This window comes from Gymnogyps californianus, chromosome 2, assembly GCF_018139145.2.
Source record: "Gymnogyps californianus isolate 813 chromosome 2, ASM1813914v2, whole genome shotgun sequence".
NCBI lineage: Eukaryota > Metazoa > Chordata > Aves > Accipitriformes > Cathartidae > Gymnogyps > Gymnogyps californianus.
The window spans coordinates 12,311,417-12,337,668 of record NC_059472.1 but is presented as its reverse complement, the minus strand read 5'-3'; the positions used below and the strand labels follow the sequence as shown (position 1 = coordinate 12,337,668).

At 42.8% G+C, this 26,252-nt stretch overlaps 1 protein-coding gene across 13 annotated transcripts in view; it reads right to left on the bottom strand.

The window, feature by feature from the left end:
* Positions 1-26,252, bottom strand: part of MTSS1 (MTSS I-BAR domain containing 1) — a 125,342-nt gene that overhangs the window by 18,314 nt on the left and 80,776 nt on the right. For 9 of the 13 annotated variants that reach the window (XM_050891412.1, XM_050891407.1, XM_050891408.1 and 6 more), the window contains exons 4-7: positions 15,158-15,242; positions 13,805-13,896; positions 11,962-12,036; positions 717-874 (exon numbers count right to left, since the gene is read on the bottom strand). In XM_050891412.1, the coding sequence (XP_050747369.1) occupies positions 717-874; positions 11,962-12,036; positions 13,805-13,896; positions 15,158-15,242 (410 nt within the window). Of the gene's footprint in view, positions 1-716; positions 875-3,747; positions 3,760-11,961; positions 12,037-13,804; positions 13,897-15,157; positions 15,243-26,252 lie in introns of all 13 variants that reach the window. The other 4 variants (XM_050891414.1, XM_050891410.1, XM_050891419.1 and 1 more) reach the window with 1 other exon arrangement.

Here is a 26,252-nt window from a genome sequence, read left to right as displayed (position 1 = left end):
AGGTCCTCAGAGTCTGGTATTCACCTCCTCCTGCTCAGCCATCACCTCCCTACTTCTCTAACCATGGTTTTCTGTTGAGACTGGTGATCTTTGTAAACAAGCATTGGGAACATTTTCCCAGTACGCTGGAGACCCTTCAGAAATGCATCATTCTTGCACAAAGCCACAAACAATTCATCGCCGGGCTTCAGACAACCTGAGATGATGAAAATATACTCAAACCTTTTCAATGAACTGAAAAAGCTGTCATGTAGGAGGAAAAGAGCTGCCAGAAAACTGCATGGAAGCAGCCTGCAATCTGTCAGATAATGTCGTTATATACACAGGGGAGGTCTTAAAACATTTATCAGTCCTAGCACTGGAGTAGGAATAAGGAAGATTTATATTAAAACGTGATGTTAAGAAAAAAAGCAGTGGAAAAAACTGCATTAGCAATGTCTCAGGTCGGTATGCATATGGAACTCAAGCCCACTTAAGTCTTTGTGCCCATTGTTTCCCCATTAGTCATCTTGAAAGTATTCAGTGTCTTTGGTCGCTGAATTACTCCAAATGTCTACAAGAAAGGTCACAACTCTCGCCACTTCCTAGGCAGAGATGCAGGTTGAATTTTGGCTCTAGAAATTCATTCCTAAGACATAACGAGCTACTCTTTTTAGAGGCTTTTGGCCACTTGTCTAATTTGTGAATTGTACCGACTTAAAACGCAGAGCTCTTACTATCACGGGCCGCAGCATTGAGATGAAAGTACAGAATCGACCGCGCTCCTCGATCAGAGCTTTTCTGACAGCTTGCTTCTCGGTTTCTTCAAGCAGCAGGTACTTATCATTGACATCTTGTAAAGCACTATCCAACTGGGGCTGAATGTCACCCCGTCCTGTATGCAGGAAACAATCAAGAGTACATTTTGTCAAAACTGTGGATCTCCATAGAGGAAGACGTTATTTTCTGCCAGCACTGCTGCTGGCTTGTGCTTTTGCAATTCAAGTCTCAACCAGCATTTTCCCTTAATTCAAATCAGTAAGGGTTTTTTTCCCAATTAAATCAAGCATTTCATAGCATTTATTTTTTTCCCCTTTTGCATAGAATAGAATAGATATCCAGCTCAATTCAAAAGGTTTCAACAAGCCAAAGACCGCATTTCACATAAGGACTTTCTCAAGGTGTTAGCTGTAGAAACCCTTCACATCATCCTTGCTGAAAATCAACATTTTACTAACTGGGAGAGTATTAATCACTAACCCCAGGTACATTCCTCTTCCTTCCTACTTTTGTGCTTAGCCAGGTCCTAATGACAACTTTGTGGAGTCACTAAATGAGTGAATGAATCTCCTATATGAGATGGTTAAGAACATGTTACTAATCATTGGACCACTGGATTCAATTACTCTACACAACCAATTGCTAAAACAGTTTTCTTCGTTCCAAAGTCCAAAACAAAAAAAGCCTATCAACATCTCAAATACATATTAATGTCCAGTATTTGCCTATGGAAATAAAAAAAAAAATTCCAATGTTTTGCAATCAAAAAGCTTCACTGTATTAATTATAATCAACTCATAATACCAAAACTTTCTGTGACAGTTAAGTACCTTATTCTGCACCAACTGCTTACTCTGCATCACGCCAAAAATTTAATCCTCTAGCAATAAAGAGCTGCTGCTTAGCCATAGTATTACTGAGCCAACAATGTTGCAGTTGCAAGATGTTTTCATGCAGCTTACAACCCTAAATATTTTAAAGAACCTCAGTTATGTAAATTTGTCTCACATCTCCCAGAAACACCATCACATGCAAATTAAGTATCCAGGTACATATCCATGCCACTGTTGCTAAATACCAGGAAGATAACATTGAAAAATGGTGGGTGAAGTACAAACAGCTACCCAAAATCAGTTTTCATGGACAATAACCTTTTTGCATGGAGGATTTAAAGCTACGAGCAAGAGGAACAAAAAAGTCCCTTGATGTGGCTAGTACACAAAGCAAATGACTCAAGGTCAGGGTTACAAAGGAAAACCTTTGCCTTATTATCGTATGCCTTTCTTCAATACGCCAGAGCGAGGTGAACCCATCAGCTCCCCTGCACCGATAACACAGCTAGAGCTGCAGGAAAGAGAACAGCGATAGAAGCAAAGAGAATCACACTGGCTTAGCGGCATGACAGACTGGATATATCCAAATCTCTGTACAGAGTTAGACATAGTCCAGATAAAACTGCACAGATACCCACAAGCAGAGCTCTCCAATGGATCCTTGAAAAATCACATGCAGTGCAACACCAGCATGGCCACTGCCAAGGCCACCTGAGTACCAAACTGCCAGCAGGAACACCCAGTGTCTGATCCTGTAGATCAGGCTGACTGGTGTAATGTGGTCATAAAACTGTTTTGGAAGTAAATAACTTTAACAACAGACTCTGAAGTTGCAGTCACCTGCTTCCTCTCTCAAAATTAGCATCTGCCAGAAACAAGTTATAGAAGAGTTTTGAATAACTCCCTGAAGGTCCTGTGCCTTCTCGTCTGTCATCCTTAGGAGACAAACTGGGCCCTTCTGCTTGAAGACTGTTCTGTACATTTCAAGCCCTTCCCCATACTATTCTTTGCTATCAGATGCAGCAATTAAACATTTTATACTTCTCTGGAGTTGTTCTTTCAAATTCCTTATGAAACTGAGACTTGCATTATTGCTGAGACTCCTTATTTTGAGAGCTGCCTGGAAATTACAACAGGTGAAATAATCTCCTGTTGTGCAAACCTAGATACTGAGTCACTACCGTGGATGTATGAAATGCAAAATATATTAGTTGCAAACTATATCACACACTCACTAGGTTCAGCTCTGGAGAACTGCTGTAAACATTCAGCTGCTCCACCATATGATCATGCACTTAATGCAGTAAATCCTTGTTAAATGCGTTCGCCTACGCAGTGAGAAGACACACACTTAGAAAGCAACTGGACTCCATTGATAAAGTGGGTTCAATTATAGTGAATTTTGGTAATTTATGTGGACCTCACAGAGCAGCACGTCTTGGACCAGAGCAACAAGAGCACCCAAAACATGCAGCAAAAATAAACCTCATTTATACCTGTGTAACTCACTCAATTCAACAAAGTTATCAGGATACTGTTCAAGCTGTGTATTTTAACCCTTTGGCAAAAGCGTGTGTAAAACTGCATCGCTCTCCAACATCCTCTGTACGTCTACAAAGTTGCCATTTTATTCCTTTAAGTGAGTCAGGACACTAAGAGACGTATCATCTCCTCACTGCTACTTTCACAGACCCATTTTTATGCTATGGCTCTTGGGCACCTACGTAGTCAGTGAAAACACGCAAGCTGTCCTGGGTGTAATTCAGAGCCGGAAGCAAGCTTAGGTGAATCATTTAGATGAGGCTCTGAAGTCAGATGTTTACACGGCATGAACACAGCTCTCCCCTGATGTCTCCTTGCAACGCATCTTTTAGGAGCAGGAAAGCTTTATTAACATCCTTTGAAAACTCCATAATGCAGACATCAATCTAGCAAATCTTTTGAAACCAGGCATAACTCTTCCCACTCCCTGAACAGCCAGCTGCCTCCCATGCCACTCAGACAGCTCAGGAATTTGAGGGATGAGCTCTCTGCCCAATTTAACCAGTTTCCTTCACTAAGCAGAGCAGAGCACAGCCCCTCAACAGCACTCCTACACCCAGAGGACACTGAGGATGTGAGGGCCAACTGCTGATCACCTCTGCTCCTCACCCACCTTGGGTCTCCACTAGTTTGAATCCACTGCTTCTCTCAGAAGGGAACATCGACCACTGGAAAGCAATGCAGTTCTTTTCCCCTTCGAATTACGAGGGGAAGGTCACTTGTCTATGGCATCCCTGATAACTGATTGCACTATTTTTGCTGTGGACATGAGGCATACTTTCATAAGGAATATCAGCAATTGATTATTCTCTCCAGCCTACATTCTCTGGCCTTTAGGTTACCTGTTTGGAAACATTTCCAAACCAACACAACTATTGTAATGACAGAAAATAGTTCCAGAACAGTCTCATCATGGAGCAGCTCTAAAAGCACAGCTGGAAGGACACTCCTACCCCAGCTGCAGACAGGTTTGAATGACCCACAAAAGCAACCAGCATTAGCAATGGTCAAAAGCATCAAATGTAGTCACAGGTCTCTGGTCTGCAACCAGCCAGACATGAATGTGATGTAGGGATGGTTCTGCAGAGCATGTCCGGTTGCACTCGAAAGAACAAGTCAACAATCTGAAAACCGAGGAGAAATTCAAATCCAGCCTTTCTGAAAGTGGAGCTTTCGTGTTGCAGAGAGGAGCAGAAATGCAAGACCAGAAGTTGTGGACTGACTTCTCCAACAGCACCACGCTCCAACAGCCCAGGGACTTGCGGCTTGACACAGGCAAGTAACAGTTAATGAGCTGCAGAGAGCTGAACTGCTTCTCATCAATATTAACGTGAATTCACTGCTACTCCAAGGACAGTCTTAATATGTTACCTTCAGAGCGGCTACTTCACATCATTACCATCACGTGCAAGACCTTTAAAGGACCAACATGCATTAAAACCTCAGTTTTACAGTGTTCTGTGTGAATCCTGGCTCAAAGTCTCATGCAGCTTCTCAAATAACCATTGTTCAAAAAGAACTTTAGTAAAGGAAATGTATTGGGGAGAAGGAAAAAGGTAAATCTAATTTTCAACCCAATTTCATGCCGATAAGACAACTTAAACTAGCAAAGCTGTCAGCGACAGCAAAGGAGAACAATGATTTTTAAATGCTCTCAGTGCAAGTCTGACTATTGAAATTAATGCTGTTATTGACAAAGTAATGCAGCAAATATTGGTGAAATTATTATTTTCCACATTCTCACTTAAAGAGTGCTCCCTTGCGCTTTTTTAGGTGTCTGCACAGAACTTGAATATTCAATATTGGACACTTTACAGAGTGGCAGAATTTACACTGTAGGACACAATGCTGAGTACACCTCTACGCGTACAAACCAAAGCAGGCTCCAAGTCATTCATTCCCAAATCACCTTCTCTACAATAGCATACCTGCTTCAGCTGCCGGGATGAATAACCCCTCTAAGTCCTGCACAGTAAAGCCAACAAATAAACTAATATGGACCTAGGCTGAGAATGGAAGAATTCTGCCACCATTTACGGAAAGGTGGAAAACTTCATTGCTGCGGTTAACTTCAGACCCCTTCAGCAACCAAATCTGAGTCTTTCTGGTGGCTACTGGAGACCTGAATCAGCTGCTAATGTTCAAAAATGCTAAGCTATCCCTTCAAAGAAAAGTTCCAAGTTACCAAAGGGAACTTCCAGATTGAATTACAAACCAGGAAAAACACAAAGTGTGGCTTCAAAAAAGGGGACAAGCAGCAGGCACCACAGCGCCCAGCTCCAGGAGCCCAGCTGAGGCGCCTCGGTTGAGAGTCTTCCGATCTAATCAGTCCAGGTTTCTCCAAAGGGCAACACCTGTGTCATTACACCTACAAGTGGAGCTACGATTATTTCTCTCAAATTCAGAAACACTGCGCTTCATTCACAAGAAGATCTCAAGGCAGCTACTTTAAATTTGCAATACAACTGAAACAACACTCCAATTTAAACAGATTTGAGATGTGATCAGGCAGCAGAAGAGGAGACAACTGTGATGCTGATTTCCACCCCTTCCCCAGCACGAAGTTAAATACAGTGATTTCTTATCTATCGGTTAAGAAAGGTGCATGCGATTTTCAGAAAAAAGGGGGACTTGGATCACAGGTTTACAAAGAACAACACTAAGGACTTTAAGCTCTAGACTTTAAAAGTCATATTAACGATAAGATATTCAATTTTTTGAACATCACCTGGATGACGTGTCTATTCCATTTAACTTCTCTCCCAACTGTGACATATTTATCAGTCCATGTTAATCCCTTTCTAAAATAAACCAGAGGTTTATCTACAATACTGATTTTCTTCTTTTACAGTGTTCCAATTACATGCCGAAAGAAAACAAATCAAAAGATGGTTTGTTCATTAAGATCAGGCGATATTTTAGTTTCATTAGAAATTAAAGTCTAGGCAGTTAGTGGAGACCAGACACCATAAAGAGGCCACAGCAAGGGCTACAATAAACCAGCCACCAGGGTTACAGCATGGCACAGACTTACCCAGAGCCTCAGCTGTCAGGCAGGTGCGCATGGTGAGAAATTGCAGGACACAAAATTGACACAGAAAGGAAAATAAAAAAAGTCAAACTGGTATTCCAGCATTCCTAGAGTTTAGACATTATCATCAGCGCCAAGACAAGAGAGCGAGCAGTTTGGACTAGACTATTTTGACTTCTTCCGTTGCTGATAAAGACAAATGCATTAGCTTTGCTTCCTGATGAGCTGTTGCAAATTAAACTCGCAATTATTTACCATACAGTTTGATTTTAAGAGACTTAAACCAGTTTAGGAACTTTGTTTAGCTTGCAGATTCCTAGGTGAGAACATGTTAACCCATGCTTCAGAGAAAGTGCACAACACAGATATCTGTCAAACTCTGGTCAAGCCGATGAAGTGGCACAGAGCTCATCCTCTCACAGGAAAGAGGAAACTTGAACTTGCAAAACTCTAGGCGGGTGCTGTGTTACTAACCACAGCGCTTTTTGATGTTCTCTACTGCAATTACATTAATAGATTGTTAATTAAATGAAAAACTAATTGCTGATGCAATGTGGAAGAACATCAAAAAGATTAACCATGATATGAGTATTTTAATTAAAAAACTTTTTATATATAAAGTTTTGCAATAAACCTGGCTTGCTGTCAAAAAGAGGGGAACTATCAAGAGGCATTCAAAACTCAAGGAATGACAATAAATCAAAGAAATATCTCCGGTCACTGATTTTGCAACATGTTTTAACTGAATTTTTATAAAGTGGAGCTTGCATTATAAGCTTGCGGGGGGGGGGGGGGGGGGAGAAAACAACACCAAAAAACCCCGCAGGCACCACGGCCTCATCCACGCAGGATTTTTTCCCTGCAACAGATAAGGACAATTTGCTCATTAGCTTCCCTCCTTCTGAGCTGTATCATACTGACTCCACAGTGAGTCCTGGCTCACTTCAGTCATCATGCCACACTTGATCAATTTACAGGAATAAGACTATCTCCTGGCGGAGAAAGGGTCTGGCCAGGGGTCCTCCCTCCCCAGCCTGCCACTCCAGATGGGGAAAGTGCCAAGTATAGAAAGAGTGCAAAGTACTTGAATGAGAAGGTCAGCATTTGCTTTAGGAACGGAGATGTTCTTCAGTTATAATCACTTTGAAGAGCTTTATGTTTTTCCGTTAAGAGTCACGGGGTTTGTGCAATCATCCGTGAGAGCAGTGTAACAATATTACAGTTTCAAAGATGAGTGTAACATGAAAACAGCTGCAAAGGCTATAAAACACAAACAGGTCCTCTTTGCTAACTGGGAGGAGGGCAAGAAAAAGCACTTTTGGCAGTATTAATTAATAATCATGTTCTACTCTCTCAACTTCATTAAAAGTAAGAATACTTTCCAAAACTGCTGCATACGCAAAAGTAGAGGTTGTGAATTTGGACACTCAACGCTGATGGGACACAAGATGAAATGTTGTACTGAATGTTAAGGGCACTCTGCAGAACTTCTACAAATGACTTAGAGATAAAACTCAGCTTTCACATTAACACGAGTTACATTATTGGGAGCATTACATAAAACTCCTTTTCACGAATCCACTTGGATTTAAACATTTTCCTCAAAGCTCACACACAGTGTCACATGAAGAACCTGAAAATGAAACCTACTAGCCAAGTTATAGGCAGAAGGGAAACCTGTCTAGTTAATCATTAATAGCCAAGCTGAAATACAGAAAATAAAGCCAACATGCACTCCAGATTTTACACATACATTGTTACATTTTAAGTTAGTCACTTGATGCTTTGTTTTTTAAACTAAGAATCATGCATTTTGTTAACCTTCCAAAATGGTTACATCCAGAGCAGCCACAGCTGCTCTCTCTCCTCTGAATTCAATATAGCATCAATAGCTTCTAGCAGCTATGAATCCACTTATGAGGCCTTGACTCAGCAGAAAGCTAAACATGGAATTTATTTTAAATATACACATAATTATTCTGCTGACTCAGGTTAGCTGGGCTGACTTCTGATGTCCAATGCTTGTCTGAAAACAAAGAGCAATTTAGAAGATGTATGCCGTTCCACGCACTACGGAGCTTCATCTGTTCAGACAAGAGCCGTTTCAACGCTGGGGTGGGCAACATGCCCTATGGGCCTGTTCCCCTTGGGAACAAGGGCGTAAGGAAAAGGATGCACCTTGAAGATCACCATGACACCCCCAAGGACTGCATGGATCTGGGAGGTGCACCAGGATCCTATTTAGACTACATATATTTAGACTTCATATGGATTTTCATTTTTTTTTATAGTCAAAGACAACAAAAAGAATGAAAATTATCCCTGTAAGGTCTTTTGAAATGCAAGACCTTCATTTATACACAGACTTGTCATTTTACCAGATACACTCTAGCAAACTTCTAAAAAGGACCCCTAACACCTTTTTGTTTTGTTTGGAAAGCTTGGTGTTTTCCCCGTCACTTCAAGCTTTGGAAACACCTTTATTGCAATTAACACACCTACTCTGCAAACATAATTTCTAATAAACGATCTTAAATGGCCGGCCTGAACTTTCAACTTGGCCACATGGAACCAGAACAAACAGACCATGCACAAGCCAGAGAACAGGCAAACCCCAACGTCTTCAGCCCCTTAGCGCTAAGGTGGGGTGCCCAACCTGTAGCACTCCTGCCAGGACAAGCCACGCAGGCCATGGCCCTTTCTCCCAAACGTCGTTGGGATGCAGGCAAGGAGCAAGGAGCTGCTATGCATGCAGCAGCCGTCGGCTATGAGAAGGAGCCTCTGCAGCCTGATGCAGCAGTGAGAGACGACACCACTGCCATGACGTGAATGAGGAAAGTAGACAGTTATATTTGAGTTCCTAGACCTGAAGCTGCCCAAAGCAGAAGAAAACCACTTTCCCATCCAGTCACAGTAGAAAAAGCTTGAAGGACGTTTTCAGTAGCATGCACAGTATTTAAGCAAATCCAGAATTCAGCAAACATCTCACTTGCCCACAGATGATCATAAGGTTAATTCAAAAATATTCTTACAAGCACTAGGAAGGGAACGAATTGGTTGTTTTAGAGTTCCCATAGGTGAGTCAGTAACTTTACAGAAAAAATCAAAGGGACAGGTCCTGCTTGAGGAAGAACGGAACAAAAAAAGTAAGTCTGAGCAACAGGGAAACAGGACAGTTGAAGACACAGTAAGACATTCACACACTCAGCCATATGCCTGCCAGGACAGTTTCACGCAAGAGTTTCCCTGCCCGTAGTTCAAACCTCATTTGTGACCTAAAGCAGAATCACTTCTGCAGCTTTATCATTTTATAAATAAAGCCCTTCTTGATTTTTTTTATCCCTCAGTGACAGCACGAGCAACACACTTCACCACGTAGCACATTAAACAGATCTGTCAAGGTGGGTACATACAAAAAAGTTTTCATAACATTTGACATTGCACTCAGACCAATGCTTTATTCCTTCAGGGTAGGGATCAAAAAGGCATAGAGGGGAAAAAGCATCTGCTACTTTTTTTCTTCTATATTTAAGCGCTGTAGATAACTTGCAAGAAGACAGGGTGAACTTCCTCCCACCTCCCACCCACTCGTGCTGGGAATCCACAGGGCCAGCAGCTTCGGGCATTCATTCTCACATCCATATGAGCCCCAGCACCTCACTGCATCTCTCCTCCCCAGGGGCCATAAGAACAACTCTCAGCTCCTCAAAAATATTGCAGCTCCTCGGTTCCCCTGTACCGGCTACCTGTGAGCCTTCATCGCTTCCACCTTCCCGATATGCGCCCCTCTGTGACCAGCTTTAACCCCATCTCAGTCCCATTGGATTTGTGCTCTGGACCCAAACACCATGTGTGTGATAGCAGTTCTGAGGGATACAGCACAGAAATACAGCAGGTTCACTGACAACTCCAAAAGCATGTCATAACAGCAAAATTAATCAAGGGAATGACATTAAAAAAAAAAAGCCTTCAATCATAGCATGCCTGCTATAAATATGATCGCAAAATGAGGCCTGTTCCACTACCCGCTCAAAGATGTTTAATCCTGAAGGAGGACAAGACACTAGTGTGCTGACCCTCGTCGCTAGACATGGCACACATTTGGGGAGCGAGACTGGAACCCAGAAAATCCAAGGAGAAAGTCCACTTGCTTTAACCACTGCTCATAGACACCTACGGTGGCATCTGCAGTATGAGAACAGTGGGCTTTTTTCCCAGAAGGCTTTAAGTGCTTCTCTCTCCTCTTCCCACCTTACAGAAAATGCTGTCTCCTCCTCCAAGATTGCAGATTGATTTATTCAACACGCAGAAGCAGGATAAAAGGAAGATGGAGCCAGATAGCTGTCAATTCATAGAAACAGGTTCAAAAAATGGTTCCTTCTTCCCAGATCATGGACATGCTTTTCTCAGCTTTCACCTACCATGCACTGAGGGGTTGTTTGTATCACACAGGGACAAGAAGCGATGAGATCAGAAAAGGGGGGAAGAAAGGAAAAGAAACAGAAGGAATATCACAGACTCTCTAAAGCCGTTGGTCTGAAGTTAGACAATTCATCACACGAAATGAGAAACATGTTTACACATCACCCCAAAATAAAATCTTATCACAAAAAGTCGTGTCCTCCTAAAGACGACCATTCTGATTTAAAACACTAACTTTTCCATGGACAGACAGACACACAGAGCCTACTGAGCTAAGCTCCCTCTCGCTGGCTTCCATCTCTCCCTCCCTCATCCCTCGTCTGAAGTCAGCTAAAATTCAAGCGCAGTTTTCCAGTCATGTGGCTTTCTACCAGCATAATTATTGACTCACCTATTAGGAAGGACAGTTAGAGACAGCTCACCTATTCTGGGTAGCACACATTTTAAAAAGTTCGAGAAACTCCCCGCCCCAGCATTTATTTTGCTTGTCCCTGGGCTCACAGCTTTTAGGCAGGAGGGGAAGCACAAGTTGCAACCTGCAGGCTGAGAGCTGCTCAAAGAACACGGGGCTGGGAAGAGCCCAGTGCCGGGAAAGGGAACCAGAAAGTCTGCTTCTGTACAAGCTCCATATCATTTTTTCAAAGCTTGGTGGGCTTTGCACTTGGCCAAGTAAAACCCTTAGTGATGGTAATGCTGCAGCTATCAGTGATGCATGTTGCCATTAACATGATGATGAAACTCCTGTGACAAGATGGTGGTGGGAAAGCAACAAGAGCAAGAGATTCAGCTGCTAAAAAAGACAGATTGCCTTTGTGGAGAACTCCCTTTCTTTTCTTACTCATCTTTAGTTTTCTACGGTTGCCAAGTGCCCTCCCCCTGACAACAACCCATGCCACCTTCTCACACTCTGAGGAATAATGTAAGGTTTAGGAGATTACAAGCTGTTAAAAAAAAAAAAAGAAGAAAGGTAGAAGAAAGAGAGAACAGTGAGAAATGTTAATAGTTACAGAACATTTACATAATGGCTTTTTTTATATTATTCCAAAAGATTCTAGAAAATTTTACAGGTATCTGCACAAATCATGTTACAGTGTCAATGTTCCTAACAGGAGTAAGTTGGCAGCAAGCGCTCTATTTTAAAACATGATTGACTTTGTACAAACAGTTTTAAGGCTTTTGTATAAGAACATTAGATAGCAGCTTCAGAATATGATTTAAATGACACATAGTAATTGTACCCTGGTGTTCAAGTACGTACCAGGAATACATTACAGGGGACCAAATTAGTACAATAGCAAGTCCTATCGCTGTTCAATCTTTGTCAATGAGCACAGCACAAAAGGTTTTTAACAGTACAAGTATGAAGCAAGTTACCTTTCTTTGCTTTCTTCTGTAGCTTCAGTGTGTCAGACGATTTCTTTTTTATCTCTTGGCGGGCTTTTTTGTATTCTAAAAAAACACGCAGTCTCTATTATCAACATACTCGATGTCAAAATGAATGTTTTTCACAGAAAAGGCTATGTTTAAAGACATTAGGCTACAAATTTTAAGAGGAGAGCTACTATTAATCAAAGTGACTTAGAACTCGCGTTTTGTAGTGCCTATATGTTTGGCCTATATGTTTGGCTTAATATAACATTTCAGGGTGTGAGCACATTCACATACCAAAATCTTTCCCAAATAAACAAAGCCTTTACAGAAATAACAACTGAGAACACAGTACAAAATTAGAGTGCTTTTCATTTCAGAGACTCATCCACTCTCAGGAATGGAAAATAGAGATGACAGGTTTCTCAAAACATCTGTGTTCAAAAACAAGTATCCAGAAATGGCAAGGCAGAGAATATCCTGTGATCCCTCTCCAGCATGAGAGTCAGGCAGAGGGACAGGGTGCTAAAACTTTGCCCAAGGAAGGGTCACATTGCCAGCTCTTTCTGATGAAGTGGAGCACACGGCAGTTGTCCTCATTTTCAGAGGAGCTGCAAATCCCGGGAGAATTAAAATCCCAGAACAAAATATTCCACCTCTAGTCCAGGCACACTAAAGGTACCAGATATGAAAACTGATACTTTAAAAAAAAAAAAAAAAAGATAAAAGGCATGTATGCATGTATATACATATACACATACACTTTAACAAAGGAGGTCAATGTTGTTACTCTTCTATAGATGGAAAAACAGAAGCAAGCTGGTGGCGGGCACAGGAACTGTACTGGGGCCAACTGCACCCCCAACACCCAAGTCTACCCACTAAACCCTAAATCTCACTGCCACTTTGGCCAGGGACACGCCTACCTGCAGGAACCCAGGTGATTCCTCCCTCCTGCTCACTACCTGCTTAACACTCTCCACAGCACAAGGTGGAAATTTTTTCAAGAGCTGCTGATTCAGGTGCTTCTGTTTGACCACAGTAATAGTGCAGCAAGAAGCAAATCCACTTTTGGAGGCCAAGCACAGTCCTTCCCATCAGTTCTCACTCTCCTCAAAATAAATTATGGTGATGCTGCTTCTTTCAGACATAGCAAAAGTCTTCAATTTTCAAGGGTCAGTGGTGAACTGAAACCTGCTTTCAGCACCCATGCTAGAGGGCCATCATCCCCAATATAAGTTTTGCAAAGCCAAAGGCATCTACCAACATGCTCTTGCTGTGCAAGACTTTGCTGCCTCCTGCTCATTCCCCCAGGAAAGCCTCTGGAGCCATCATCAACACTGCAGCTCTGAGCATCCCATGTCCAACGACACAGCTTTCCCATTCCCCAGGTGCACATTTCTGTATCGCATCAGATATAAAATAATGATGCTGAATGTTTTACAGGGCTGCGCATTCTCTGGAGGACGCTGTGTCTGAGACATAACGTGATCTTACAGCTAGCTTTTAACTACACCCCAGGGCTTTGCAGGGATAGATGCAGCATCCCCAATCCTCAGCGCTATTGGAGATCATACAGTGAGAGTGGGCTAACAGAGTGGAAACTAGTCACTGCTTACCAGTCTAGAAAAACAACCCATCCCTTGGGGTCCTGCAAACTAAACCTTCAAAATGTATACGCAAGGGTTAAAAATTTGTTAGGCACTTTGGGAAAGGAGTGCTTTAGAAGAGAAAAGTTGCTATACATATTTAAGCGTGTCATTCAGTTCCCCAGTACAAACATGAAAAGAGGAAGAAAAGCTGATATTACAATCTTACTCCTATTAAACAATTCTTCCTCTGTAACTACCTTTTGCATGGTCTTTATCCAGTTGATTGGCCACTTTCTTCCACTCTTCCATCTGTTCTTGAAGTGGGTTTATCAGACAGTCAATTAAAGCACTAATTTTGTTGAAAAAACACAAAGAGCAATCAAATCCTGCAGATGCCCCTATTCTTATATAGAGAGCCAAGGTCAATATTGGAGTATTTTTACTTTTTGCTGTGACAGCTACCAGTGTCACAATGTAAATATCAGAACATAAAAATGTTTACACTGGAGAAAGCAAAAGAAAGGACTGGATCAAAAAAAAGTCCACATCACAAGATAACCAGAATTACTGTGCAGAAGTTCAGGACAGTGAGGAACAGAGTGTAAACCAGAGGAGTGACCCAAAACAGGGCCAACGTAAACAGTTAGATCCTACTCATCTGTCACACAAAGTGCAGTTTAAATGGATACTCCGGAGACCGGAAAGGTTCACGCAGCCATGAAGATTATAAACTTAAATAACACATGTATATGCACAAGAAGACAGAGCAGTTGTACAAGCGAACAACATCCTGCCCACCGATGTGCCTCACCTCTCACCAGTGAAGTCCATGATACAGCACTAGTAATGCTCCACTAATTAATGAGATTGGGATCGAATCATTTAAACAGCTGACTCTGGGTAACTAGAGACTGAAGTTGTCTCCTCACAGCCAATTTCACAAATATCTTTATTTTAAAAGGGAAAAAACATACCAGGTAATCAGGCAAATGGGGAAGCATCATTTTGGTTCACCTCAGGTCAAGTGTAACTTTTAAGTCTGGTTAAAAAATGCACACATGCAAACTACTACTTACTACAGAAGTAGGTTGTTTATGTATAGCCCAGCTTACACATGAGTTAATCCTCTCCCATTACCTCTACAGTCTAACTTTAACTGCAAAAAGGGGATGAGAGAATTTGCCTTTTCCATATTTGTTTGCTGAAAGTTTCTCTCTTGGCCGCAAACTATTTGGGTTCTCCAATAAGCTGAGGAAGCAGCACAACACTTGCTGCTGCTTTAAAACTTAGTGACAAAGCTGAAAGTCCTGAAACAAAGACAGGTTGGTCACATCAACAGCTGCCTGCTCAGCACCAAGCAACAGGAACCAACAGTGGGAATTCGCAGCATCTAGAGTGATTTGAGGTAACAAACCCAGTCCCCAGAACATGCAGTGAAATCCTGCCTGTTCACAACACCTAGTGTGTTGCGGGGGAGAAAACAACTGCTGTTGTCAGTGACATGGTCAGAGATCAGCTGAAAAGCCAATGCTCGTGTACAGCTTTAGGAATTGCTCAGTAGCAAACAAAAGACGAACCTTGAGCTCCGGGCCAGGTACAAAGCCACTCACCTTGAGAACTGCCGGAGTTTGGACTCTATACTTCTGTGCCTCATACACATCCTGGTGAGAGCAGACCCAATCTCTCTGGTACCACCTGAAAAACAAAAGACGAGGCAGGTGAGACCCCCGATGAGATTCCTGCCTGTGGTGTAGAGGCATGCCAACCAGAAGGCAGGTGCCAAGTCTTCCAGAGCAACTGTGAAACAGATTCATAATAACTGTAGAATCGACCAGGCTATTAACCGGGCAGACCTCAGGGATCTCTACCACCTTGGGAAGAGATTAATTCTTGTTCATCCAGAGACCAGAGCTGAACAATTAAACAAGATTAAAACACAGTTCTTCCCAGCAGCTTTACGTGCCATGAGGCCCAACTCTGTGGCAGAAGAGTTAAAAGAAAAGGGCTTGAGATGTCAAGACAAGAAGCAAAGCTGGCAAGCGAGTGGGCATCTACAGTTTATTTCCACATTTTGGAAATAAACCTAGGGGATTCGATCCAATTTTCTCATCTCTAGCTTCTTTAGACCCAATGCCTGAAAAGGATTTTGCTCCTCCAGAATATGTAACTAATCCTACATATTGCCTCATACATCACTGACACATAGCATCCCTGGCACGTACCTGCCAGCTCAGATCACGCATATATTTTTCATTACGTTGCCAGAAGGTGGCACTATTTGCGCTAGACCCTCACTCATCTCGTTTCTGACAACTGCAGGACAGCAAGAATAATTTTTTGCAAGTGTTCCTCCTCCGAAGTTTCCCCTTTTAAAAGCACACATTCCTCCATTTCCCACTTTAATCAGCATTACCAACTTTGATCAGCCTATTAAATTTCAATATAATTTTGTTTTGGTTAGTGTTAGTTTTGATAATTGCTTAGTTCCTATTTGCAAGCCAAATCTACTATTCTCAGGGTACAAATATCAACCTTTGTACAAAGCTTTTCCAAAGTGTAGTATTCTCTGGAACAGTGAAGACATCAGCATCTATTTAAAAGTCTCATTTGATTATTAAAATATTTGATTATTAAAATAACCTTAATATACAGTAAAATATCTTCCTTAGGCTTTAAAAATGGTATTGTGCAAGCTGAAAATCTCAATCATTTTATTTATTTTTTAAGCATGAAAACAGGTCACCATCTTCCTGCATTCTTGTAGAATCAAATCCTGTGCCCACGAAATGGCTCTGGAACAAAGACACTGAATAACTGGAACAAATTGTGGCTATTTGGTATTTTCCATTGTTCAAAAAGATAAACAGAAAGTCCTTTGTCACTTGCCCAATTACTCATGTTTTCATAAGGAGCTTTTGAAATAATATTACTTGGTAACACTGAAGAGCTGTAGCCTTGCTCCATACGGGTGGCTGGGAAAAGCATACGGACTCCAGCCTGGATCAAGACCCATCTCCTCCGGCGATGCTGCACTTGTACAAGCTGTGATAGACTCTGGTAACTCGAAAAGCAATACAGAGGATGGGGAAAGGCCTAATGGAGAGAAAGCAACTGGAGGAAGAGGACAATGTCCACAACAAAAAGTGGATCTCTGTCCCAAAACATGGGCATTTTTCCCTGGAGCCACTGCCAAATAAAAGTAACTCAGAGCCTAATGCAGCACAACTCCAACAGCAGAGATAGAGAAATGAACCAAAAACTTCCATGGCCATTGGCAGAGCAATTCCCAATGGAGTTTAAGCAAAAGGCAGGTTTTTCAGGTTGAAAATTCACTGAAATACTGGAATATTAAGGACTGTCAATGGTTAAGTGAAACTGCTTTCCTAAGCCCATTATATGAAAAAAGGAAGAGTCGTTTCAGAACAATAAATAGGACATAAGGCACCATGTGTTTTGGAGACTCGGAAACAAGGGTCAGTTACTATTAATATTAAATTGCAAGGTAACAAAATTTTAACTGAAACCCCAATAACCAAAGTATAAATACATCCCCTCAACACATAGTACAGTGGGCAAGGTCAGCAAAACAGCTATACAAAGTTAGGTCTATACATTGGTAGTTGTGCTTATTTAAAAAAAACACAACAAAATAAATAAAGCCTGGAATAAAAACATTATTCTACGGACAAAAAAACAAACCCAACTGGTTGGGGATGAGGGGGTCACTGGTTCGCCCCACCTTTTGAAACTCCATGTTATCCCTAAGTGTTTACAAGAGCATGGAAGTATGAGGTGTTAATTTTATTCTGTGAATAAAGGCTACTCTAACAAAGCGAAGGAAAAGGGAAAAAATGGTTTTGAGAAGTTTTTAATGCCCCTTCTGGAAACAAGGTGTTGCAGAAGATGGGTTTAGGAGCCTGCTCGGGAAGGGGAATGAGGGGTACTGCTAGAAAGTTTGGGAGGGCTGAGCCAGCACCTCAGCTCGGTCAGAGTGGACCCAGGGAGGGCTGCGGGGAGTGGGTCGGGGCTGGCAAGGCTCCATTTTGATGTCCTGTGCCAAGGCGTGCAGGGAGCCAGACAGTGCTGGCGAGGGTCAGTGAGGTGATTTGAACTCCTGAAGCAACAGCTCTTGCCAACCATTCGTTGAGAAAGGTGCTGCTCAGCCCTCCCTAAAGAGTGTAAATCCCTCCCAAACAGCACTTAAATTAGAAACTCAACCTGCCTAAAACCAAAATGCTGGGGAACACGATCGCTCCTATACAGTCTTTCCAGCTGCCCTCTCTGCTCCTCTTGCTGTAGGACCATTTAAAGAGTTCCCTACAGCCTCTTGCCGCAAGGCTTACAATGCTGTTGGACGCAGACAGGAGCGAGCTTTGTTTTTATTCCTCAAAGCCTTCTCATTCACAGCCCGCTGCCATCTCACCACGCGCCCGGCAGCTAATGGACACGTGGTGCATCAAGCACGGAGGGGGGCAGGTGGCAGGCGCCCACTGAAAAGCTGTTGTGTGCCAGCAGCTTCTGCCCCAGCAAAGGGGAACCGGCCTCTGTTCAACGCACGCTGCTACAATAAAGTCACTATGCATTTCCAATTCTCATTTAAAAGCTAATGTTACTGGTGTCTAATTAAGTGTAGGAGAGAGAATCTTTGCATGAAACAAGGGGCTTTTTAATTTTGGCACTCGCTCGATTAGCAGAGGCAGGAACCGCGTCCAAGCGTCCCTACATACCTACTCAGGTGAGACAGCCCATGGAGGTACGGATACACCTCCTGCAGAGTTTCCGGATGCTGAAACAGCAGCAGCAGCATTTCGGAAAGGATCACCTCCTCAGACATGCCTAAACAATTTGCGTTTTGGGGGCGCACAGCAATCCCTTGTTAAAAATCAGCCACCAGACTGAAGAAAGGACAGTACCAGCCCATTTCCTCCCACGCCTGAATCCCACTGCTCCTCCTCAATGTGTTAAGTACTCCAACAGCACCAGAGTTAAACAGAGCTTTACCTCCTTGTTCCCAACTATATTATCTGTGAAGAATCAAAATACCTCCTGAGAAGGCAAAAAAAAATTAAATACAGGACTCTCACCACCCCTTGATTTATTGAGTTGGAGCACCATGGCCATTACTGATGCATTCAGCAGTCCTTCCAGGAACATGTGTGGTGCAAGGGTTTATCTCAACTGTCAGCAGGCTTCTGCGAAGGCTGGTTCCCACCAGCAGAACTGCACTGATGCTCCTGTTTCCAAAGGGCTGGGATCAGCTGGCTACACAAACTGGCAGAAGGGAACCATTTTGTACCACTGTAGTGGTTTGAAAATGTCCAAACATAACAAGGGACGGTAGTTTGGATTTGCTTCTTTTACCCAATCTCAGCCAGACAGCCTTAATGAGCAAGAGTACCATATGCTTTATATAAATTATCGTTCAATGTTACAGTCGTATTTTACTCACAGAAGGAGTGGGTGGCCAACGTGCACACTCTGCAAACAGAGATGGACTTTACAAGCAACATTAACGTGTCTGCAAGTCCTGGTATTGGCTATGCAGCTGAGTATTCAAAATCTGGTAAGAAGTTTATTGCACTGGGCTATGCCACTGTCATACAAAACCGGCTTCAGCCTCTAAATTAATTTATGGTTTATCTTTTCAAAAAGACCAGCTCCATAAGTGACCAACTGCCCACTTACTCAAGGAGAGAGCCATGAGTAAGGCGGGCAGAAGACCAAGTGGAGATAACTCCTTTTTCAGTGCTATCAACACACAAACTTAGTGGCAAAAAGAGTATCTGAAACAGAAGTGCGTCAGGAGTACGCCGAAAGCACTGCCCGTCTCCACTTCACTTACAAGCAGGTCCCTGGCAAAAAGTCATGACATTCTCCAGTAGCTATAATTTCCTGAAGAGAAATACTGAGGCCACATTAGCAAACTTTTCATCAAACCAAGAGTACGTTGGGTGGGTGACCTGGGCTCCATTCACTGCTCTGCAGCTATGCAAGTTAAACTACTGTGCCTTGGGCTCTCAGTTTATAAAATGAGACTGTGAATTATCTGCTTCTCTGACGTACTACAATAATTCATCCATTAAGGCAAACTGCTTGGGAACAGTGTAAAGTAATACTTTGAAACCAGAGACGAGAGCTGTATTCATCAGAATTCCCACTCAGAGAAAGTGGCTTAACAAAATGCTCCTGTCAAATTTGATTAGAAAGTGGGTGGTAACATCAGCCTTATTTCTCATAAGTAAAAGGCAACTAACTCTGCAAGGCAAAACGTGGTTTCACTCTCACCTTCCCTGCTTCTCTCTATTCCTGCCTAAGCCTGTAAAAGACCAGAAACCTTTTTCATGTAAGATAATTAAACGAAAGCCTGTGGACCACGACACTATAGTGAGTCCACTATAAAAGCATAAATTATTTTCTTTCGATGCTTGCTTGTCATTCAACATTGCAGAGAGACAACAGGGAGAGATTGTAGGAAAGATACTCAATTGTTTTACTGGAGTCATTATGTTTGTATTTAATAATGATTATATATCAAGGAAATGATTATTTGATGAAATGTGCAGCTGTACAACTGCATGGCCTCTGTATACTACAAACAACCCACTACAATCAACCTCTTATCTTCCTCCTCTCGCTTCACTATTGAGCAACCCCAGAAGGCTCAGAAGATGACTGCCTTTCAGGAAGTGCCTTTAAGGCTCCAACTTATTAACGAGCTCATCTTTATCTTCAAGGGCAGAGTCCAAATGTGCCAGCTACTTCCCTCTTTCCCAAAAGGGAGAGAATGATGAAAAATGGGTGTAATACTTTTGTAATTTCTGTAATTTCAAAGTTATCAGAAGAGGCTTCCATTTTCGAGCAAAGATTAAAGCAGGAGTGGAACACAGGCTAGATTATTAAACACAACTCTGAACACAGAGGCTATGACAGGATGACTAACAGTAGGACATTTTAAGTTAATGGTCATTACTCAACCCTTATCCAAACTCACGCTGTTAGAAGAGCAAGCAGTTTCCATCACTGATTACATGGGGCATGGACCTTGATCTTGCAGAACTGTTTATGTGGATGCCTCCGTGAAACTCAGGGATGATGGGACCAGTGCCAGGGTGTTACAGCAGACAGATAAAAAAGGAGGGCTTTTGCCTAAAAGTGACCAGCACAGGGGTGGTAAGCTTTACCACTGGGACAGAAACCTGAAAGTGGAGCTATCGTAGCACTTTATGTTTCAGGGTGTCAACGGCCTCCAGGTAAGGCTTGTAAGTTGGAAAAACATATCAAGAACTGCAGACAACAGAGGGATGATGTTCAGCATCTACCAGCCAGGAAAAGAAAACAGGACACCCTTATTCCTACAGCTACTATGAACCTTTCTGAGCAGCGCTTGGCAAAGTCTCTGTAAGTTGCTGCTCAAAACCAGCAAAAAAACCCATTTCCTGAAGTATTTAAAAAAAAAAAAATTTAATTTAGACACCTCTCAGAGAAGACTGGATCAACAAATGCAGATTCAAGGTCAAACTCACCTAAGGATTTTAGATTAACCAAATTTAATAAAACAACTCTGGCAGGCCATTGTCATGTACCGCATCTCTGCAGTTGTCATCGCAAAGGAACAGCTTGCTTGCAATGTTCAGTCAAGCGCCCTTTGGGGCAAATTACTTGGAAAACATATTTATAGAGGCCTGATATGAAGTTGCCACATTTGCTAAAGCCCCATGCAGTCCAGACGATCCTGAGAAGAAAATGCAGTAGGTGGTTAATTTTCTCTTTTGCAGAAGAAACTAGCATTTGTTCATGGATGGGACTAGCAGGATCTCAAATTGCATTTACGTTGATTTTAAAGGAGGAAGAAGAGTTAAGAAGGGTGGCAGTGGCAGCTAGTTAAAGCAGTAAAGAAGCAAAAAGAACAGGAAACCTGAGCCATCCCTAGCCCACAGCCTGCCCTGGCAACATCCAGCTTTAGGAAGTCCTTAAAACAGACTATGACCATGTTCCAGTCAGTATGTTAAAGAACATGCAAGAAAGCTCTTATGACTTCTTTTGATCTAGCTTATTTCTTTGCTCAGCAGCATTTTTGTTTACCCTAGCTGTTCTCCTAGCAGAGTACTGGGCAAAATCCTCGCCCTACAGGAGTCAACACGAGCGCTGCCATTAAACAAGCAGGGTCAGAATTTCGCCCCTGCACAGGGAGGTCACAACACAGTTCACCTGACATAGTAAATACGGTCATGAACCAGCCCTGCTACGATCTTTGGACAGTTTGGGTTTAGTCAGCCTTGACGGCATGCTGAAAAGCTCACCTGTGGCCCTCTGCTTTTAAAGAGGATGTCGCACACACAGGTGGCTGAAAATGCTTTGGGAAGGTTTAAGTTAAGTTATCGTAGGATGCATCAATTCAATTTTGGAGAAACTAAGAAGTCTGTCATTGATTCACAAACTTGGAAGAGACACAAAATGCATCACTGAACCATGACATCCTGTTAGAGAGCAGTAAAAGTCCAGGCAGAAGTGTTTCCCAGTAACAAAATCCTCAAGTTCGAGCATGTTTGTGTCAGGAGTGCAAGCTGGCGTGGTCCCTCCTCCTCTCCCTTTCATAAACGGTGTTGCCAGCACAGACAGCAGCATTTTGCTTCTGGAGATTTCTTTCAAGAATTAATATCCATCCCTCCCCGCAGGTGCTTGTTGCTCATTTTTATGAACCCGGAGTTCCGCATCAAGGTTTTAATGCCACAAAAATAAAGCATCATTAGAAACAGATTTGCTTAGAAGAGCAAATACCACACGTGTTTTCCAAGGGCTGTTATTTAATTTTATTCTTTGGAATACAAATAATTTCATTACTGAAAACATACAGGGTCTGCTAAACATCTGTACTCACAATGAAGCTGTGCCCACTAATATTGTCTATACCTTTTCCCCATTTCTTCTCAAATTTATAGTTGAACGTATTTCCGAAATCATTCTACGAATAGCTACGTAAACCTAACTGTCTTAATCTGAGCAGATCCAACTGCTTTGCTCCAAATGCTACACCCACTAATGGCTTAAGAAAGGCAGGCGACGTGAGTCATCAAGCTCGCTCTCCAAAAAAAAAGGAGCGCACTAATAAAAAGGACTCTTGGTAGTGAAAAGGGAATTCCTGAAGCTGCTGAAGAACATGAGGCCAAGGCTGCATGCTATTTCGGAGTAACCCCTTACCTGTGCAGCATCCCAGAGCCGAGCCGTCAGCTGACGGGTATCTAAAGGCCAGCTCCATCAGCCAGGGATACTCGCTGCACTGAGGACCACGCTCCACTGTGTGCTCCAGATGGTGAAAAGACAGAGATCTGGTTCAGACCTATTTAGATAGCCAGACTCATTGATCTCCGTACCTTCATGAATCTGGCTCTAAATGAACACTTAATGTCAGCCCGATGTGTGAAGAAGGCAGTAACTCAAGATCCTTATGTTCTTCTGAAGTACAGCTCTTTATTTCATCTGGGCACAGCTATGAACTGCGATGTAATCTGATTAGATGTCAGCAATATTCAATGAGGGGAAGGGATAATACACTTACAGCAAATGGCTTGGAACACCAAGTGCAATTCCACCACACGCTTGGCAGAACATGCACTGCTTATTTTGAACTGACAATTTCCACAGAGGCTGTGAAAAGCCTACAGGTATCTCTCTGTGTTTAGCTATCGGCCTTGCAACACCTCTGGCCCCAAAAGTCAAAAGCTCCTTAACTCAGGTGTCCCAACCACCTCTGCTGCTGATCCCAATCCAGCAAGGATTTCAGCTACAACCAAATGGCTGCTGCCTCCAAAGCACAAAATCAAGCACGACCAGGACAAGCAGGTGCAAAAAGCAGAAGATTATTTTTTTAAAATCCAAGTCAGCAGATCTAACTGAAACCCCACAGCAAACAGATCTGCAGAATAAGGCAGTGCTATTTTTATATGCTATCACTTCTTTCAACACAGCACGCTTCCTTAGTGAATGGAGGGAAAGATCATGGAGGACAAAGGGAGGTAAAAATCACTCAAACCACCTTAAGAAATTATCAGTTCAAGAAATTTTAGACAAAGTCCGTTATGTTTCAGTTAGTTATACAGAGAGCAGCATCAACCCATCAAAAGACTCAATGCACACCTAAGCATTGAGTGCAGCATCTTAGTCCCTGGGCGCAAGGGGAAGCTCTGCCCCTGCCCCAGGTATTCAGGGATGCGGTTCCCCCTCGCTGGGACAACCTCATGCCTTTGCTCAGCATTAATGATCTCTAACTGCAGCTGGCATATATGGGGGGGATGCCGGTGGTGATGCTTCAAAAGGCAATACATCCTCTTTCTGGTACCTTCTCAAGGCAGCTGCTCTGTGCGCTCCGAAGGCCATCTAAAAATCGTCTCAAATACTTATTGAAATACCCATGGCTCAACTTCATCCCCCCTGATTTATTTAGTGTGCCTCCAAACTCATTTCAACTTGGCTTGGTAGAAGCCTAGAGATTAAAAACACACTGACTTTGCAGACTTCTCCTCTAAAACTCAGGAGACTCGTCAGCAGACACACAGAGAACCTGCACAGCTCTTTAATCAAGTGGCAGATAACGAAAGGGTAACAAGAATCCAGGGCACCAGTGTTTACAGTTATCCAGATTGTCCCAAAGCTCATTTTGCCTGGTGCTATATATAAAGACAGTTGTGCTGTTCATTGGGTGAGCTCTCAAACAGTTAACTAGTTTTGTCCTCACTGATAGGGGTTGTTTTTTCTTTTTGGAACATCCCACTTGTTTTCAACTTCAGCTTCCTCAGCCTTACTACAATATAATGAATTTTCACAAAAGCAAAGGAGAATGTCACCGCATGGGTTTCACACCAGCTGGCTGCTTAAGCCTGCAGTAGGAAAGAATTTGATACACAACACTGAACTCGCCTTAAAAAACCAAAAAGTAATACTCCACCTGTTACAGAAAGTGAAATGAGGACAGTCATCTCCAAGCAGAGAAACCAGAGGTCTTCGTGCTTTTGGTCACAACCTCAATAAACACACGCTCCGAAAAACACACCAAACTCTGAATTCATACTTTTGAATTTAGAAAAGGTACGGGCATTTTCTCCTTTACTTGTAAGCAGCGAGTGAAGCAAGCTTCACACAAGAACAAGGCTGCATGCAGATCAGGTGAGAGAGCTTACAAGCACAGGACCGTGCTCCCTAGATCTTTGGCTGCTTTGAATGCACAGATTCACATGCTCCGCAGGCAAACTCCTGTTTATCCCACAAATCCTTCCAAACAATCTACGCTGTCAGGCTGCATTTAAAGTGTGCCTGCTTAAACCATGAAGAGTGCAGCAGGAGAAAAGCTTCAAGAGTTCTTTGATTCACAAAAAGAAAAAAGCACATCTTGTAGAAAAGATCAAATGAAGCTGCAGAGGTGTACAGCATTACAAACATGGTATACAGCAAGACACTTAGCAGCACTGATTGGCATGCAAACACCAAGGACGTGCTTATCTCTTTCTGCGAGGACAGAGCAACTGGGTTTCTTCTTCCAAACAAGCTCTGTTGGACTGTAGCGAACACATCTCGACCACTGGAACAGCAGATGCATGTAATCCTGCTGTACTTGCCCACTGTGACACACACACATGCAATGCACACCAGGTTTGTAAGATCTGTGCAAGAAGGCTAAGTTTTAAAATATCACTCAATCACCCTCAGTAAGAACCACAAGAAACTTTAGGAAACCAGGTTTTGAATCAATGAAAAAGACTAGAAACGAAAAGACAGAATGAAAACAAAGATGACTTAAGAACAGGGCTTTGCAAATCCTGAAATTTAAGCCTTGAAAGGGGAGCAGAAGCTATCCTGTGCCCACAGAAGTTGCTTTACAGCACTGCTTCTCTATCATTTTAGCCATTCCCTCACTGCAGTACAGAACACCTGCTGTATCTCCTCCCACTGAACAGCCCCTAGGAGAGGAGCAGGAGGGGATTCGCCCCTTACACTCCACACAGGACAAACCTTCAGAGTACTATTACCATTCCAGCCAAGTCCTGCTCATCTTACAGTCCTTAATCATCAAACCAACTGGGGCTGGGCAGTTTTAAATAAGGCTGCAATCCATATACAGAGCGCTGCTAAGGCTTTCGTAGCAACAGCATGCAAAACGATGTTAATACCCTTCTTAGGGGATGCCCCTCCTTCCACTGTAGGGAAGTCCATGTGCCTGTACTGCTCCCCTCCACATACTGGTGTAATGCATTTGGTTACTGGTCCTTCCTTTCAGCATCTCATGCAAAAGCCAGGGAGACAAAACTGGAAGGAACCTCAGGAGGCCGTGTGGTCTGCTCCCCCACTAAAAGCAGGGCCAACTTTGATGAGGTTCCTGGGGGTCTGTCCAGTCCAGCTTTGAGTGTTTCTAGGGGTGGAGATTCCTGGGCTCCCCTTCCAGTTGCTGACTAGTGCCACTGTGAAAATTGTTCTCCTTACCTAAAATCCAGACTCCATTGTCCTAGCAGCTCAAACCCACAGTTTTCCAAGTACCTCTTGGGAGGTTGTGCTCCCCTGACACTGCTTTGCCAACATAACACAGTAAACACATGTGAAAAGTGTTTATTGGTTTTATCCAAGTAAAAGCTTTGATGTCAAAGGAATTCAAACATCCACCTTACGCACACGAAACAGCATTGTCACAACCCAATCTGGGAAAAAATGACATCTGTG